General features: G+C 39.1%; 2 protein-coding genes across 2 annotated transcripts; one reads left to right on the top strand and one right to left on the bottom strand.

Annotated features, from left to right (window-relative positions):
• The first annotated feature begins 54 nt into the window (after nucleotides 1-54).
• Nucleotides 55-12,745, top strand: LOC137256458 (uncharacterized). The gene is made up of 5 exons (XM_067794303.1): nucleotides 55-139; nucleotides 1,034-1,760; nucleotides 5,123-5,237; nucleotides 5,750-5,895; nucleotides 6,455-12,745. Exons 2-5 carry the CDS (start codon nucleotides 1,120-1,122, stop codon nucleotides 6,762-6,764), a joined length of 1,212 nt encoding a protein of 403 aa, XP_067650404.1. The 5' UTR covers nucleotides 55-139; nucleotides 1,034-1,119; the 3' UTR covers nucleotides 6,765-12,745.
• A 506-nt stretch (nucleotides 12,746-13,251) lies between these two features.
• On the bottom strand, nucleotides 13,252-17,997 carry LOC137256469 (mediator of RNA polymerase II transcription subunit 31-like). Its single transcript, XM_067794312.1, has 4 exons — nucleotides 17,902-17,997; nucleotides 16,786-16,884; nucleotides 14,637-14,733; nucleotides 13,252-13,880 (listed from the first exon to the last, which is right to left on the bottom strand). Exons 1-4 carry the CDS (start codon nucleotides 17,933-17,935, stop codon nucleotides 13,685-13,687), a joined length of 426 nt encoding a protein of 141 aa, XP_067650413.1. The 5' UTR covers nucleotides 17,936-17,997; the 3' UTR covers nucleotides 13,252-13,684.
• Between the last annotated feature and the right edge of the window lie 986 nt (nucleotides 17,998-18,983).

Below are 18,983 nucleotides of genomic sequence, written 5' to 3'. Positions count from 1 at the left end.
ACTGTTTCGAACGACAAATTTCTGGAAAACATACCGGAAATGAATGCTTGACCTAATGTGACCTTTTTCTGGCATGACAAACACGGTCCTGTCGTCGACTTGGGTTAGGATTGACAGAACCAATTCCATAAGTCTACAGGTGGGTGAAACGGGACATTTTTAATTTCTTTCACCGACCCTCTGTAATGTTTCTAATAAAAACCAACGCAGTCGAAGTCGACGAGTCATAACTCGAACAGACGGATAGAGAACAGTAAGTTACTCTAAGTCAGAGTTGTCTGGAGAGATGGGGAATGGCCAACATTGGCAGAGAAAGCAAGGTTGATTCAAGTTATTCCAAACCGATGTTGTTTGCTTGTAAACTCAATGTTTATGATATACATACAAATTAGTTAATAATTACTCCAATGACAAGGAAGAAACTGTCAGTGTTTGACACAAATATGTATATTTAGACTTGACAGTGACCATTAAAGAACAATGTTAAATTGATTTTCAACAATCTATGCTTCTCAAAAGAAGGTATGCTTGTTGCGAAAGTTGACAAATAGGTCCTACCCATAACCCCAACTTGAATTTGTTTTCTATTTGTTGGGACTAATTTTCAAGGGGTTAACAGTGGTTAAGGTTTGGGTTAGAGTTAGGGTTTGGGCTAGGCCTTTTTTTAGGCTTGTCTATTCTTAGGGACAGAATGACATAAAAAAATGAGGGTCGTGGGCTGAAATCTTTTGAACAAGTGTTCTTCGGACAAGTGTTATTGCAAAGGTAGATGCTCATTTGTGTCAATCAATTGATTGTTTGGCCTGGACACCGGATGTATCTATAAGTTTTGTTCTGGTGAGGTGAGTGGTGTATCAATACATTACAATAAGAAAAATACACAACCTTTATAGAGTCATGAACGTCCAGGGTAATAATTCTGTTTTGAAAGTTCAAATTCCATGCCAGTGTTGTTAGCAAACCTCAAAGATACCTAGAGCCTTAACTTTTGCTGCTTGGAATCATCGGTATAACAATGTTAATTTCATTTCAGGGATGGTTTGAATTAATGATGGAAGTTGATGATCATGGGCTGCTACCTGACTGACCACTGACTGACCACTGACTGACATTTTCATCATGCCACGGATATTCATCAACTTCCGAAGTTGTAATGGCATCTACGATTGTATGTTGTACAGTCGGGAGCTGGCACCAATGCAGTTGGATGAGGGAAGACTGTTTGTCCAGCTTCTATTCCTCACAGATGTTTTTGATATCAATCTGAATAATCTCACGTTCTGTTCAAATGAAAGTGATACAGATGTGAGGAAAACTGTTCAGGAATCAGACAGTCATGGAACATGTGCTCAAAATAAGGGATTATTTGGCAATCCTGAAAATGATTCTCCAACATTTAGTGAAAATGTTGTCTCACGGACTAGCATGCTGCAACAACATCATGTGTCGTCACCGTCTTTCTTGGATAAACTTGACACCGATTCCGTGGAGGACCAGTCTCTCACTATCTGCGTTGTCCCAACCACAAAGTGTGTTGTACTAATGGATGCCCATCTCGCATCCTGTGTTGCATGTGAAATTCATCAAAGTAGAAGATTCAGACGACGATTTTTAAAATTCCTTGCACGGACATATGGGTTTAAGGCTTGTGATTATGAGAATGTGGATTATTCTGATTTCGTATGTGATCGGTTTCTGACAGTTCCATACATGGTAGATGTTGTATCTGTTTGGCCAAGACAAAAGATTGATTACGCATGGTGAGTGTGACCTTATATACATAGATGGTATTTGCACTAGAGTAGTTCTGTAATGTATTGCTAGTTTTGCATGATTGTAATTTTATGTTGTTCAGTGGGAAAATAAATATTCATAAATGGTTAAGTATACTGTGTCCTTGGTCAGGGGAAAGATTATCTATGACAGGAATAGGTCACTTGCTTGCTTTCTTCACCATTTGTACTATCACTATTACTTGCAACCTCCTTTCACCTGGTGGTATATTCCCCTCATAAAAATTAAAGGTGTATGTAAAAGAAATTTCAGAATAATAACTAGAAACACTCAAACAACGGCATGTAGTATTTTAATGGTGGATCAGATCAAATCAGCAATATGTCACATTTTTCACTCACATCAAATACACCCTAACATGTTTTTCAGATTATGAAACTATTTCTTGCAAACACATTTCACCTGATAGTATATTCCCCTCATAAGAATTAAAGGTGTATGTGAAAGATATTTTTGAAGCAATAACTAGAAAAACTCAAGCAACGCCATGTAGATTTTCAATGGCGGATCAGAACAGATTGGTGATATGTCATATTTTTAACATACCTTAAAAACACCCTAACATTTTTTGGGAGTCATAAAACTATCACTATTACTTGCAAATACCCTTCAACTAAAGGCATGTTTCCCTTCTAGAAATTAAACGAATGTGTGAAATGAGTTTTCATCAACACAATTTAGTCTGTCTTTGCGGTGAATCAAGAATGGAAGCCATTGAGCTGTAACATACAGACTTGAAACTTAACTACAAATCTACTGTCCTAATACTGACACTAATACAAAAAAAGACTTAAATTGAAGTGACAAAATAGTTAACCTATCTTCAGCATGTAGGATTTCAGTTGTCACAACACTCAGCAAATGAAATCAGCTGTTGAAAATAAACCGGGGTCAATCATAAATACTAAACTGTCGCCATATTGTCTACACTGTTCACGTGACTAGGTGAGGCATATATTCAGAGGGACTTTTCGAGGAGTTTCCTCTCCCTCTATATATAGTCTCCCTGGTTGAAGGAATATAATTCTGGATATGTTGTATTAAAGAAATTAATACTGTGTATGTCCTCAAGTGGAGAGTAATGTACATTTTGTTCAGGGAGAGTGCTGTTAGATATTTTGTACATAGGAGAAGTAGCTGTGGATATGTGTTTGATAGGGGAATGTAGCTGTGGATATGTGTTTGATAGGGGAATGTAGTGCTGGATATGTGTTTGATAGGGGAATGTAGTGCTGGATATGTGTTTGATAGGGGAATGTAGCTGTGGATATGTGTTTGATAGGGGAATGTAGTGCTGGATATGTGTTTGATAGGGGAATGTAGTGCTGGATATGTGTTTGATAGGGGAATGTAGTGCTGGATATGTGTTTGATAGGGGAATGTAGTGCTGGATATGTGTTTGATAGGGGAATGTAGTGCTGGATATGATGTTATGAAAAGTAATGCTGGATATGATGTTAGGGAAATAAAGCTGGATATGATATAACTTGTAAGGGAAAGTAAACCTGGGTTTGATGTTGGGGGAGTAATGCTGGATATATTGTTAGAGAAAGTAAAGCTGGATGTGTTTGAACTGTAAGAGCTGACGTGGAGAGTTCTAACGGGACCCCTTAGGGGAGACTGCCTAGATCGGTCAGCCACCAAAGGTGAGGAGACAACCACCCAGGAACTGCAAGACACTTTTCCAGATCCTTGGACTGAGCCCACAGACTCATCAAAGCTTGTTATAAAGGACGCATCCTCAACTGCGCCCGCCACACCACAGAAACAGTTGCTGCCATATGACCCAGCAGATGGAACCAAGTCTGCGTCGGCGCTTGGGTGTGTGAGAGATATGAAGACAACATCTCCCCAGTATAAGTAAACTTAGTCTCAGTGTATTTCGTTACACTCCACCACTGTAGTCTAACAAAACCTAGTAGAGGGTCGTGTCAGGTAAGCTTTGAGTGACCAATGACCGTCCAATCAAACATGAGACGGTTAAATAGAGTTAACCAATCAGACAACGGCTACTATTTAGGGATCGGACTTTCAAAATATCCTGGCCACTGACACAGATCTCTCCACAAACAAAAATCCCCATATAACTCAATTATTTGACCTGCAGTATATATCCTTTGGGGTTTCTGTTGACATGGTTACCATTAGCTAATATTTCCGCAAGATGGCATCCTTGAATATTGCCAAAAACACTATTATCAGCGACTGTTTACTCAAGTGTTGTCATGGTTGTATGTATGCTGTGTGCATCACCCGGAAGCGAGCATATGCTTAATAGCATTTGGAATCGTTCGGGTACGAACATTTTTGAGATAAAAAGTTCAAAAGGTATGTGCGAATGTCCGCTTTTGCGATTTGGTAAGCTGTGTTCTGATTAGTCAATCTCAAAGGTTATCTGATGCCACCTCCCATAAGGTTTTGTTAGACTCAGTAGTGAAGTGTAACAAAAAGTACTGAGGATAAGTTTACTTAGACTGACATGTCCAGTACTCCGTTGACCCGGTTAGGCGACAAAGACAGAAGACCCTGTTGAGCTGTGAACCTTGCCTCAAGAAAAAACAAGTCCTTGGTGGGTACCAGGTTGTATTTCTTGAGATTGATGGTCCACCCCAGTCAAACTAGAATGTGTCTCATCGTGTGGGTGGAATCTAGACTCACTTGCTGAGCGAGTGTGCTGAGCAACCAGTCGTCCAGGTATGGGTAACAATGCCTTCCTTGCAACTATGGGAGGGTTGCCAGCACTAACATGAGCTTGGTGAACACCCTGGGGGCAGTTGACATGCCAAAGGGGAGCACCTTGAACTGGTAACACATCCCGCCATAAGAGAACTGGAGGTACTGCTTGAACATGGGATGAATTGGCACATTTAGATCGCATCCTTTAAATCGATCAATGTAAGCCAATTGCTGGGCTGAACAGAGGAGATCATCAAGGCAAGTGTCTCCATCTTAAAGGATGGAACTTCTAACATGCAGTTCAACCCCTTGAGGTTGAGAATAGGAATATGCGCTCCATTGCAGACTTAACCTGCAAAGGGGTGGGTGGTCGGGGCAGTAACTGCAACATGTGAATGGTGAATGGTCAGAGTGACAACAGAATGAATGATGTTATGGGCTCGGATGCTTACCTGGTTGGCTCCACATGCATGGGAGAGGGGTGACTCCATGTGTGAGGTGATGCCATATAATGAACAAAAAATACTTTTTGTATATTGTACAATATTTTATTAAAACATTGATACAACTGTCACATGACATTTTCAACAGTATTAAATGCATATATGTACCCCAAGTACGATCTCTGTGAAAAAGATTTTGTTGTTGCTAGGGGAAAGCAGATTTGTGGCCTGGTGGTGAAGCGGATGCTGTGTGAGGAGTCCATGGCGTGGTTGTCAACGCTGGGTGGAGGGTATTCAGCGCTGGGAGATTACTATCGAGTCCATGTGAGCTCCTTTGTTTTTATTGTACTCTGGTACATTTAATGAGTGTATGATATTAATTCCTAGACAATGTACTATTATATACTATTATTTCTTTTTACTATACTGTACTGTACTACTGTCTCCCTCTGCACAGTATTATACTGTTCATTTCTGGTGTTTGAGCATGAAAGTGGTCAAATGTAACGTTATATTTAGGATTACACAATCTCAGTATAGTACAGGTTCTAGTGCTTTTGTCGGGATGACACCCTCAGAGTCAGGCACCTAATCGCCAGCACACAATTACACTTGTCAGAGGGGAACACTTAGTCCGCTGTTGACTGTCAGTTGTCCAACGTCCATTTTGTGGAAGCCAAGGTGGCGAATCGTGTTAGCGCCTGACTCAGACAGTGTGGGTTCAATATCCAGATGGACTCAAGCCAACAGCCCCAGAATCTGTAATTTACTGAGGAGGTATAATCCTAATGCAATCCTGTGCCTTTGTCAAGATTATGTGACAATGTGATTTCCAGGCCATCACTGCTGGGGAGGTATCAGTGAAGCAGTTCCACATCGCCATGGAGCTGGGAGATCCAATCATGGCGGCCAAGTGCCGGCTATTCTGGGCACAAAGCCGTCTTCAACTGGGGTATTTCAAACAGTGCAGGAGAATAGTCAGGTAACACAAACTTGTCAATAAGTTATTGTGTGGGCACAAATATATCACTGCTTTCATGTAATCTTGGTAGTGGTGAATATTTAGTAGTCCTAGTGGTTGATATGTCTACTCATCATACCGAAACCCAGATTTCATTCCCCACATGGGTACAATATGTGAAGCCAATGTCTGGTGTCCCCCACCGTGAGATTTGGAAGAAGGGGAGGTGAAGTAGCCTAGTGGTTAAAGCGTTCGCTCGTCATGTTGAAGGCCCGGGCTTGATTCCCCACATGGGTATAATGTGTGGAGCTCACATCTGGTGTCCCCCACCATGATATTGCTGGAATATTGTTAAAAGTGGTGCAAAACAAAACTCACCAACTCACTCAGTTGTTTTGCTGAACACCATTGATCAGGTGTGAGGAAAAAAAGTTGTTTTTAGCCTAACACATGTTCGTGAGGAAGAAAGTAATTGTCACACTAGATTGCAGACATTTTATTCCAGATGACTAATAACTGGATGGACACACGGATGCTTATTTCCTAGTTTGTTGCCTAAACTGTGTGGGTTTTTTTGCAGACGGCAGTACCTCTATGCCAGTCAAGCTAAAATCAAAGATGACAGGCTCACCAACATGTGTCTAGCCATTTGGGGACGTCTCAGATATCTGTACCAGCTCCAGAAGCAAAGTACCACGACCAAAACTAAATCTGGACATGTGTCCCTCATTGATCCCAGTACCAGGAATAATGGGGTTCACACTACCAAAAGTCATGTGACAATCGTTGACAGCTGTACGGAGAGTCACGTGACATCTACTGTCAGTGGGACTGAAAGTCACGTGACTAAATTTTCCCGAAATGGCTCAATTTCATATTCATCAAAGTGATAACCTGGGGAAATGTGTTTCATATATACAAAGCAGGGCCTAGATTTTTAAAGCTCCCTTAGTAACTTCAGTGTCTTAGTGCTAAGATTGTCACAAGTTAATGTTAATGTATGGCACTTACAACTATCTTAGCACTAAGACAACTTTGAAAATCTAGGACCCGGGATCATATCCACAAAGGCAATGATGTAGCAGACAGTTTTTACAGGTCGTAATGTTACAAAAGCTTTCTGGATCATGAACCAGAATACTATTTTGAGTCTCAGATATAATGTATTTATTCAACATTATCAGAACCCATGTTTTACTTGTACCATCAAAACTATTTTTAATGGTGATGTACAAAGATATTTGTCATGAAAAACAGTCCCCACAGGAGATACCACTTCAGTGACATCAGACTGTCTCACACACGAGATACTACAGCTATCAAATTGCATCACATTGCCTAGCAGACTGTTGTGACATTGTGAATTGTTCACTGGTCATGACGGGTCCATGGTTTGGTGTATCCTTGATGTTTGTTTGTGTTCCTTAAGCCCTAAGGGCAGAATACAACATGTTTATTTTACCGAACACCTCAAAGTTAATTTTATATTATTTAAAACATGGGTACAAAACTCACATGAGTTTAAAGTGTGACTCACAATGATACTCACTCAATCAATTTCATGTCTTAAATATCATCCTGGCTCAGATAAAATGAATCAGTCTTAACTTCAGCAGGGCCATGGGAGCTTGTATCAAACAAGCTAATGTACAGCACTCTTCAACATGCATGTGTTCCAAGATGTTTACTTCTATAGTATTTGAAAGTATGAACTGGGGCCCTTGTATATGAATCCATTTTAATGCTAAGTTGAATGAGTCTCTAATTGTTTGACACTGGCTTATGTTCAAGATCATTTTGAGGAGTACAGCTGGGCTGAATGTAAAGGGTATGCAACTTACTTTTGGAAGTTGTGTCTTTCCACAGCACCCTTAAGCTGACTGTCTTTGTTCCTATCTCAAATCCATGAGCTTCCTAATCTAGCAATGGTGTAATTATGATCATGGTGGTGCTATGATCATATGACAGATCAGACATAAACTTCACGTAATGTTCATGATGTTCCCAATTCAGTACATCAATGTTCATGCTGATCACTAGATTATCTGGTCCAGGCTGGATTATTTACAGACCACTGACCTATAGCTGGAATATCATATAGCAGTTTCAAAAATTATAATTGATTTCTTTTATGACAAGATAGAGCTTATATATCTAACTACTTATTTATGTTACGTTATACTATTTCCAAATGACAATTAACAGATATTACTGAATCAGGTGATGTGAAATCTCTGATTATTGATATGAACAATAACCACCATCCTATGGCCTTCACGGCTCATCATGGCTCATCATGGCTGTGTTTGCATTAGGCTGTACTGATAACAAAACTCACACTATAATTTTCCGTTTCTCAGCCTAAACATGTATACCCCTCAATGCCATAATACTCAACTTTTGATAAGAATACAGTGATATGTCATTCGTGTGCTAAGCACAAAGGTTTATTGACATACAGAAATATAATTTTTATTTCATATGGAACTGAAAATGTGTGTGTTTTTTAGATATCCCATTGTGATGTTTGTGAACGATCAGCCATTGTCTTATTTACTACATTTATAATGTCTCCGTCACGTATGAATGGTTTATTTGAATGCATAGACCCATGAAAATGCAGATTAGAATTGATCTTCAGCAAATTAACTTGTTGTAAGAGGCAACTAATGGGGTCGAATCGTCAGGCTTGCTGACTTGGTCAGTACAACTCATTATGTCCTAGTTACATGGATTGATGCTCGTGATGTTGAGTCGATTATATACATATGGCTGGAATATTAACAACAAACATTTTTAAATGTGAGTTTACTTTTCTATGTGAGCAAAAGAAATAAATTTAACCAATACATGTCAAAACCAAAATGAGATCAAATGGCTAATAACATTTCCACAGATATTGATACCAGTGTTGTTGGTGTAAGTACTTGTGAGTACATGATCTGTTGATTTCATTTCTTTATGTGTAGTGCTTATAATGTCCATGATCTAAATTCCATAGGGATGTTAGTGAAATTTTGTACATGGGAACTGTATCATCTTGTTTTATGAACTGTCTCATATTGTTTGTAGCAAAACAAGCCGCGAAAAGCATGTTAGTTTCATGGTGCTAAATATGGTTTTCATGTTTCCAGAATACAATTTCTGTATATACTCGTCAGAAAAAGAAGGGGAACAGAACTTTGAAGTTTGGTAGAAAGAAAACCCATTGAGGAACGTTACAATGACATTCATCTTGTGTATGCAGCATCATTTCACGTTATCACAACACCCAAATACAATGCATAGGAAGCACGTGTAGAACGTGGGAGCCTCCTACACGTGCATGGGGTGTCATCATGAATCTTGACGTTTTTCAGGCAGGTCTATAAATCACTGTAGACCATTTTTTCCAATAATTTTCTTGCATCTGTGCATGGTCAGGGTTTTCAGGATCAAATCACACACTACTGACTGAGAATTGTAAACCTGAAATTTTCTTGTCATACTCCAGTCACTTAACAAGGGGGATAACTGAATGAACAGCTTTGCTTTGAATGAAATCCATGTGGTGATGCATTCTCAAAACATCCTTATTATTGTATCAACATTGATTCAATCCCATATATCTCCCAATTTCGACAGTTGTACATTGAAAGAACAGTTCCCCTACTTCTTTTGAAGAGTATACAATAAAAAATTATTTTGTGAGTACAAGTTTGTCGCTGCCTTGTCATTATATATTAGATGTGAAAAAGTCATGTATACATATGTCCCATGACTATCTCTCAGGGTATAAACAGGATTGTGTGTGGGATATCACCTGGGAGAATGGAAACCAGGAACATAAATTATTTATTTAATTTATCCACAGTGCACAAGCTGTAATTATACTCATCTTAATACATTGTTTCTGTTTAGGTGTGACATTTTAACTTGTTTTCAGATTGTGTGTAGGGAGTAAGCTCACTAGAATAGAAAGCTTTACCTTTTCTGAACCCAGGTGGATTTTCCTTTCATCGTGGAGCACCAATATATACATTCCTATAATTGCAGCAGTGCTCATAGTAGTTTGCTGTGATAGTTTGTTGCAGTCATCTCCCCTTGGCACACTGATTATAGCCACTGTGGCATCTAGTGTTTACTTGTTTTGGAGGATCAATGTAGTGGTGATGTACATCTTTTCAGAAATTTATAATACCCCATATCTCAGAAGAGTTTATTTTCACTTTATGATGTGGGTAGTCCTTTGTAGTCTGGCTTAGATGTGACACTGGTGTAGCTTCTGTTCCATAATGGTGGATAGCCTAAACTGATTGTCAGCACTTCACTGGTTTACTGACAATGTTGCTCCATCAAACGATGCCACTATGCAGTGAAGGATGGATGCTTCTCAGCTCATTGTACATTAAAGACAGCAGGCTGTTCATCACTCATTAGGGAGCGTAGTGGTTAAATCGTTAGCTTCTCTCACTGAAGGCCCTGGTTCGAGGCCCCACATGATACAGTGTGTGAGGCTCGTGTTTGGTGTCCCCTGCCATGATACTGGTGAATGTTGTATTCTAGCATTTTGATCTTAGGGACAGCTCAATGACTTAGTGGCTAGAACATTTCCTTGTAATGCTAAAGACCTGGTTCGAGGCCCCACATGATACAGTGTGTGAGGCTCGTGTTTGGTGTCCCCTGCCATGATACTGGTGAATGTTGTATTCTAGCATATTGATCTTAGGGACAGCTCAATGACTTAGTGGCTAGAACATTTCCTTGTAATGCTAAAGACCTGGTTCGAGGCCCCACATGATACAGTGTGTGAGGCTCGTGTCTGGTGTCCCCTGCCATGGTACAGTGTGTGAGGCTCGTGTTTGGTGTCCCCTGCCATGATACAGTGTGTGAAGCTCATGTCTGGTGTCCCCTGCCATGATACAGTGTGTGAAGCTCATGTCTGGTGTCCCCTGCCATGATACTGCTGAATGTTGTATTCTAGCATATTGATCTTAGGGACAGCTCAATGATCAAGTGGCTAGAACATTTCCTTGTAATGCTAAAGACCTGGTTCGATTCTCCACATGGGTACAAAGTGTGAAACCCATATCTGGAGGCCCATGCCATGTTGGAATATTGCTTAGAGTATAACATTTTTGGTCTAATCTATTGCTGATTTCCCTCCCAGTGGAACTGGCTCTTTGCTTGATGTTCTGGGCAGAGAACAGACACTGTACACCTAATGTTTTTATTCCTTGGTGATGCCAAAAAGTAATATTAATGTAGTGTTTACAAACTTGTAAAGAATTATTGATGCCAGTGGATGTATTTGTTTGTTGTTTAGTGCCACACTTAGCAATACTGAAGCTATATGAAAACAGTCTGTGAATAATCGAGTTTGGTCCGAATGATCCAATGATTGACATCATGAACACTGAGATGCATCAGCAGTCAGCGAGTCTGACAACTTGATTCTTTTTGCCAGCTCATGTGTTGCTGAAGATCAGTTCTAACCCAGATCAGGCTGAGTATACTAATGTGCTGAATGTTCCATTACCTCTCAAGATGACATCAAGTACAGGTATATCCAGGGAGGTATAAGATATATATCCAGGGAAGTATAAGATATATACTCAGGGGATTAATATTTCTCTGATACTGAGTGACTTGTCATTACATGTGTTATAACAAAAGCTCAGTCACTGACAGTAATGCACCTCTTCTGTAGACTATGCACAGCTTACCAGTTACCTATTGCTCAATTTAAGATTTATGTGCAGTTTCAGAATGCTGCTGGTCTACATTATTGGTTTAATGTTAGACAATGCTGCTTATACTCGTTGACAAGATTTCAAGATTAACACTATGAGTGTGATACCACGTGAGATATACCACAAGAAAACTGCAGTGCAAATGGGTTGCGCAGCATAGAGAAAATGACCAGTCTTCTTACATGTGAAGTGAGCGAAGGTTGGCAACGTATTTTCCTCGCTTCGGTTCAAAAAATATTTTTCATGTCAAAATAAACATCGCCACCATCAAAAGTATACACCCATTTCTTCACCAGGTTGTGCTCTCACATTTCCAACCTCATGTTGAACAACTACTCACGTGAAAAAACTTTTTATTCAACATTTTAAGCGCAACTCGTAGTATATCAGACCGTTCTTCGCCTCCATTCCCCATTCCAGCTTCTGGGTCAACAGAGTGCAGGAACAGGAGGATATTATTCCATATGCAATAATTACAGTTACCTTTCCTGCATCATTCTGCGATCATGCCAGAAGTGTTTTTATTTAGAATAAATTCGCAACAAATTCTAACAATAGCGACAGCGGATAAGACAAATAAACTCCCAACAGGTTCACGATAAAATTAGGCAATATGGTATTTCTTTTTAATTTAAGCTTATTCTTGTTCCATCACTCCGTTCAAATGGAAGCTGGCAGGGGTAATGGAGGCGAAGAACTATCTGAGTGGTGCTTAAAATGTTGAATAAAACATACTTCACGTATGTAATTACTAAACATGGGGTAAGAAATGTGAGAGCACAACCAAGTGAGGAAATGGGAGTGCACCTTTGATGGTGGTGATATTTTATTTTGAGATGAAAAATATTTTTTGATCCCAAGCGAGGAAAGTATGTTGCCAACTTTTACTCCCTTCGCTCGCATATAAGAAGACTTGTCATATTCTCTGTGCTGCGCAATCCCGTTTGCGCTACAGTTTGCCTGTGGATATACTCAGTGAAACATTCAATGTCAACATTAATATTATGATAATGCTTTGCCTTTAGTTGAATCTGATTTGTTTTGAATGAAACGAAATTTTGTTTTCATGATGAGGTTAATCAGATATGACTGTTATGGATTGTTGAAAGTGGAGAACAAATAAAGTTGACTTTGTTGAATTTAAAAATCTTTGTATCCAGGAAATATAAATCACCGACAAGCGTGAGTGCACTCTACAACCTCACTACAAACAACACACAAGTAAAACAAAGAAGAGGTCAGGAGATCTAATTTGTGCATGTTGTGCCCCACTGTTACAATTGAAATGGTGGAGCAACCATGGTAACTGAAGGCGGTTCTATATGATGTTCATAATTGAATGCATAAGTGTTTCAGAATACCAACAGTTAGAAATCTCTGTTTGCTCTGATCTTACATATTTGTCAGCTTTGCGAATTCTGCTTTGCCACGATTATGAGTCACAGTTTGTCAGCACCATAGCACTTCTCACGGGTTACGTTAAACCTCATTTATTCATATATCAAGCTGACAAGCTATTATATGGCAGGAATACTATTCAAGCTAAATCACTCACTCCCTCTGATGTTATTCTAATTAGATCTTAAATGTATAAATACTATACATTTGTTTGAGAAAATTTATAAAGATTCTCCAGACATACAAATTTCCACAAAAAGAGAACATTTAATTCAGATTTCACAGAAAATACAAATGGGTGTTCCCATTTCCTTGCTGCGTCAACTCATCTTCAGACCTACAACACACCTTGTTCCACATATGTGGGGTTTTCTGTTGTAGAACCAATAAGAACATCCTGTTTATCTGTCAACGTGTTCTGTCACACTAGTCGCCATACTTCACACCACTTCTAATACAGATAGTCTCCCCTTGCTCAGTGGTTTGTAAAGAATATAATACAACAATATTTGAATAATGTCTTGAGATCCACTGTCCTTCACATGAGTTATCTCCCTTTCAGCACATTTAGATGTGCTATGAGTGAAACAGCCTTTGTTCAAAAAGCACCTGCTGCACTGACAAAATTTGTCAAGATTGGCATTTTTGACCATCAATGTGTTCTTGGCTTGACTTTGCCATCATGGTATTGGCTTATCTCCCCTTGCAGCAGCCTGGTCAGCTTGAGCCTGGAGCAGCGACATCCGTTTCCGCTGATAGTGCTGCCAGTGTAGCAACTGCTGGTCATCAATGAACTTGGCACACTGACCGTTGACCAGCTCCTTACGAAAGTGTTCATACTGTAGCAGGTCTAGGAAGTGAAGGCATTGTGGGTATCTGCAACACAACATCTGCTGTTAATCCACCCAGTCATCCATTTATCCATCCGATACTTTTACTACAACACCAGAAACAATGGCGCCACAATTTTGAAAGTGACCATTACAAAACTTATGTTTGTCCTCTTATATTTATATTTTCGTGCATGTGAATTTAGGAAAAGTGACTCAGCATTTCCCAGATCAATTTATTGGTGTAACAAGTGACTGTTCATGACTGTTATATGTAGCCTTGATCATACATGCAGCTGAATTTGCAACCAAATAAATTTTATATTGCTAGTCAATCCTCCTGAAAGACTAGAAATTTCTATTCTTATGCATGATACACACAAATCTGAGTTCTGTGCAGTGCGGTGGAGATGAATGTGTACGTAAGTCTGCAGCATCACAACATAATCAGCAATACTTCAGCAATACCTTAATACTTAAGTCTCTGAATGTATACAGTTTTGAAGAGCCCATGTAAACTGATATTCTGAACCCAAGTAAATCTAGTCTCGCTTCATTTAGAGTTTTAGCATTGGAAGGATGGCTGGGCAGTAGGGAGGAAAGTAATGTGTTTCAGGAACTATGAGACAGACTACCATACCCTGGAAGAGTTCAGTTTTAACGCAAATGAATTCAAGTCTTTTGTTTTTTCTATGTCAGATGTGACACAGGAACATAGTTTATACAAACACATTAAGTGAGACTGAGGAATATATTCCCTCAAATCATAAACTTGGACATGAAATGCAGCAATGGCACATACTTGATGTATCTGGCATACTTTGGCTCCTTCCAGTATAGCAGGTACTTCAGGTAGTTGATGAAATAGTTCTCCTTGAAGTATCCACGCTGTGCTAGAACTGAAACAGTAAATCTCTGTTCTTATTCTTCACACTTCATACTCTACACCTTCAGGGTGCTCGTTTCTCTGATATTAAACAACTGTCAAATTACCAACATGAGATTTGCAAAAACCTTTTGTTGACCAAACAGATGTCATGAAAAGGAAATTGCTATGGGAGGTCCATCCATCCCACTTTGGATAGCTTACTTTGGGGTGTTTTGTGAAGCTATATTTCTTGCTAACTATCAGATCCATAATCATCATGGCTTGCCACCCAAGCTGACTGTAACTCAACATTATAACCCAAATTCTGTTTTGTCAATTAGACAAACCATTTAAACAAATAGTTGGCCCTATGATAAACCATATGAGAAGTTTTAAGTATCACCTCAATAGAAATTCTCAGGAAACTATGTACAATTCATTTATACTGTCTGTTTTCAATTATGCCAGCCATATTTGGGACAACTGTGCAAATGAATACATACTTATCCTTAAAAAGTTACACCTTGATGCAGTCAGAACTATATGGAGCTGTCCATGGTACCAGTAATGATAAAATATATGGTGAAACAAATCTTACCTCTTTCAATAAAAGGAGACATTCTCAAGAATAGAAAACAATCTAGTGCCCCCCTTATTTCTCATCTCCCTTGCCAGATAAAGCATCTGATTCAACCGCTTATATTGAAAGAAAGAATCTAAATTTCCAGAGTGAAAATTGTAGGACTAGTAACTATGCTAAATCATTCCTTCCAAATCATTCCAATATCTGGAATACTCTACCCTCAGACAGTACAACTGCACCATCCCTCAATCATTCCTTCCAAGTCATTCCAATATCTGGAATACTCTACCCTCAGACAGTACAACTGCACCATCCCTCAATCATTCCTTCCGAATCATTCCAATATCTGGAATACTCTACCCTCAGACAGTACAACTGCACCATCCCTCAATCATTCCTTCCAAGTCATTCCAATATCTGGAATACTCTACCCTCAGACAGTACAACTGCACCATCCCTCAATCATTCCTTCCAAGTCATTCCAATATCTGGAATACTCTACCCTCAGACAGTACAACTGCACCATCCCTCAACAAATTCAAAAAGAGATTAAAAAAGTTCAATGTCCCTAGAACACATTACTTAAATCTTAACTATGGTTCACGATTCTGTCAAATCATTCACTCTCGCCTCTGACTTGGTTGCAGTGACCTCAATGCTGATAGATTTAATAGACATAATATATAGCTGAGAGACCACTGTCTATCTGCGGGTACCACACTGAGTGAGTGAGTGAGTGAGTGAGTTTAGTTTTACGCCGCTTTTTAGCAATATTCCAGCAATATCATGGCGGGGGACACCAGAAAATGGGCTTCACACATTGTACCCATATGGGGAATCGAACCCGGGTCTTTGGCGTGACGAGCGAACGCTTTAACCATTAGGCTACCCCACCGCCCCTGGTACCACACTGAAGAAAATCTACATTATTTTGTTGCATCCCACGATTATGACTTGATCAGACAAGATGTGTGTTACTTTGTTTAAGGCTTTGATTTAATATCTGTTCTTGCAGTCATTCCAGCTTTAAATAAAAAGTCAAATATTGAAATCTTGGTAGATTTTCTGCCTTTGTTCAACACTAAGATGTGACCATGATTAAACAAACTCCATAATTTTCACAAAGATGCAAAGATTGGAAACGTCATAATGACATAATGTTGCTATAAACCTTTTAATATACTATTGTGACTGTGGTTGATTTACAACATTATTACTGGGATATTGATTACACTTACCAACAATACTCATATGATTATTTTATGTCACATGAATGATATGTTTAAACTGAATACAAATAACAAACAAAAAATTGGCAGTAAAAAATACTGGAAAAATACCGGAATTGATCCAGATATCCAGAGATCCAAGATCAATTTATGGATATATACCGGTACAGGACAAACAAATTTAGAATTATTTGTCTTTGTGTCTTGTTTAACATGCTTAACACTGCTTAATGTTTTACATACATTCCTGTACAAGAGATACTATGCTTACAGTTCAGGTAGTTGGGGTTGGCCAGACACTGGACAAATTCCAGCTCCACCTGAAACCGGATCCTCTGCTGCTCCTCAGTCTCAGGCGATGCAAACACATCTGTAACCATGGTAATGATGATATAGGTTGACAGAATAGTACCTGATTGTCTACATTTATTGTGTTTACATGGTTTATGCACATAGCCATTTTTGGAGGACACTTAATAAATTTACAGATTTACCTCAAATTCCACATCATAACTAACCCATAATATTACAAAATTCTGTCAGTCAAACAGAAGGGTGTGTGTCTGCAAAATATACAGTCAAATCCCAATAAAGCCAGAAGAAAGTTTCTGTTAAGCGTAGGTCTACACTTGCCATTAATACTTGACAGGTAAGTCAGAGTTCATTTCCGTTCTTAATGCATTTGCATGGGTCAGCACAGCAGACTTGGTAAGAGCCAAATACAGCAGCAAGAGCCAACAAGAAGACAAAGTCATCAATATCCCCCGCAGTGGCAAAATATCCTTCATGAATATGTCTACAAGTTATCATGCCAAATGTTTTGGTGTGTAAATAGAAAAGTGGAAGGAGAGAAATGAAAGGTATTAAGAGTGCAGAACCACCAATTTCAGTCTAAGTCAAACTTGTTGGCATGGAGATGCCAAAATATTGCATTCAGAATTCAAGAACTACCAAAAGGAACCAGTTCACCACCAGATTGATCTATGTGGTGAAGAAACATTGAATGTTTTTAGAGTTCTGCTTCGGAAAAGAGCACTACCACCAATTTCAGCCTGTGTCAAACCTGGTGCTATGGAAACTCAAAAATATTGTATTCAGAATTCCAAAACTATCAAAAGGCACCAGTATAGCAGCAGACCAATCTATGTACCACGTTTGGTGATGAAACAATGAATGAACGGTTTCAGAGTTTTACTCCAATAAGAGCACTACCACCAATTTCAGTCGAAGTCGAACGGATCATGCACGGCATGTGACAGTGACGCCAGTGAAAAGGATTTCACAAACCTATATTCTTAATATTGCAACTTGAACAAGTACAGTCGTGTCTTATCAAACCTAATAAACCATTTTGTCTGTTGATCATGATGCATGCACATTCCAGTACCTGGACCCATCGGTACTGGGCCTCGGATATTCATTTCAAAGCTTCTCTCCACGATACACTTTGTTTATTTTCTACCGGAAATGAAACTTTAGTTATCTCCCTTCTCACGAAGCTCCGCACAGCAATGTTTTATACTCCTTACAGTGCTGTTGAGATGCACCCGTTGAACGAGCTTATCAGCAACACCATATCACCCGTTTGGAATTCGAAAATTTGATAGTATTCGTTCAAAGTTGAGAAAGATGACTAGTCATCTAAACTGTGACCTGTATCGTTTCAACATGAAGTATTCTACTTCTTGTCACACCGGTAATTTATAAAAAGTATTCCAAAACGTGTCTTTCAAATCAAGAAGTCATTAATGTTACTTTGAGAAGTCCAGATATGACTATATTCAATATGTTTTCAATTATGTACAAACTTTTATTTATCAATCAAAACGGGTGATCACACATGTTGTGCCGCTTCCTCTCTTCTCTCTTTAACTGCGTGATGTATCCTCTATTTGGTAATGGATATTTTCTTTCGTTATCAGAAATATTATTCCGTGGTCTTATAATTGAAGAAAAAGAATAATCATGCGAGTTTCAGAATACGAACAATATATTTGTTTATGTTTGCCATTTATAGTGTCATGTAGGTGCGGTGGGGCAACACAGTGCTTTAAGCGTTCTCTCGTCAAACCGAAAGTCCCCACGTGGGTGCCCCCAGCGGCGATATTGCAGGAATATTGCTAAAAGAGGCGTAAAACTAACTAAATCACTCACTCACTCACTCATTATAGTGTTGTGAAACAAGATAACAGATAGAAAAACATTCTTGAACCGTGGTCTATCCGTCACTGCAGAATCATATCAACTCTCTGTCACTGCAGAGAAAATATCACTTTTCTCAAACACAGAAATCTGTCTTTCACACTTTTGGGATCGGGTGGTCGGGCTGACTTGGGTGACTTGGTTTGATGATCATGCTGTTGTATGGTCATCGGATTGTCTGGTCCAGACTTGATTATTTACAGACCGCCATCATATAGACCAGCTGGAATAAAACTAAACTCACTCACTCACTCACTTTCACGATTA

Source organism: Haliotis asinina, chromosome 1 (genome assembly GCF_037392515.1).
Source record: "Haliotis asinina isolate JCU_RB_2024 chromosome 1, JCU_Hal_asi_v2, whole genome shotgun sequence".
Taxonomy (NCBI): Eukaryota; Metazoa; Mollusca; class Gastropoda; order Lepetellida; family Haliotidae; genus Haliotis; species Haliotis asinina.
Note: the sequence above shows the minus strand (reverse complement) of the source record. Positions and strands in the feature narration are given on the sequence as shown.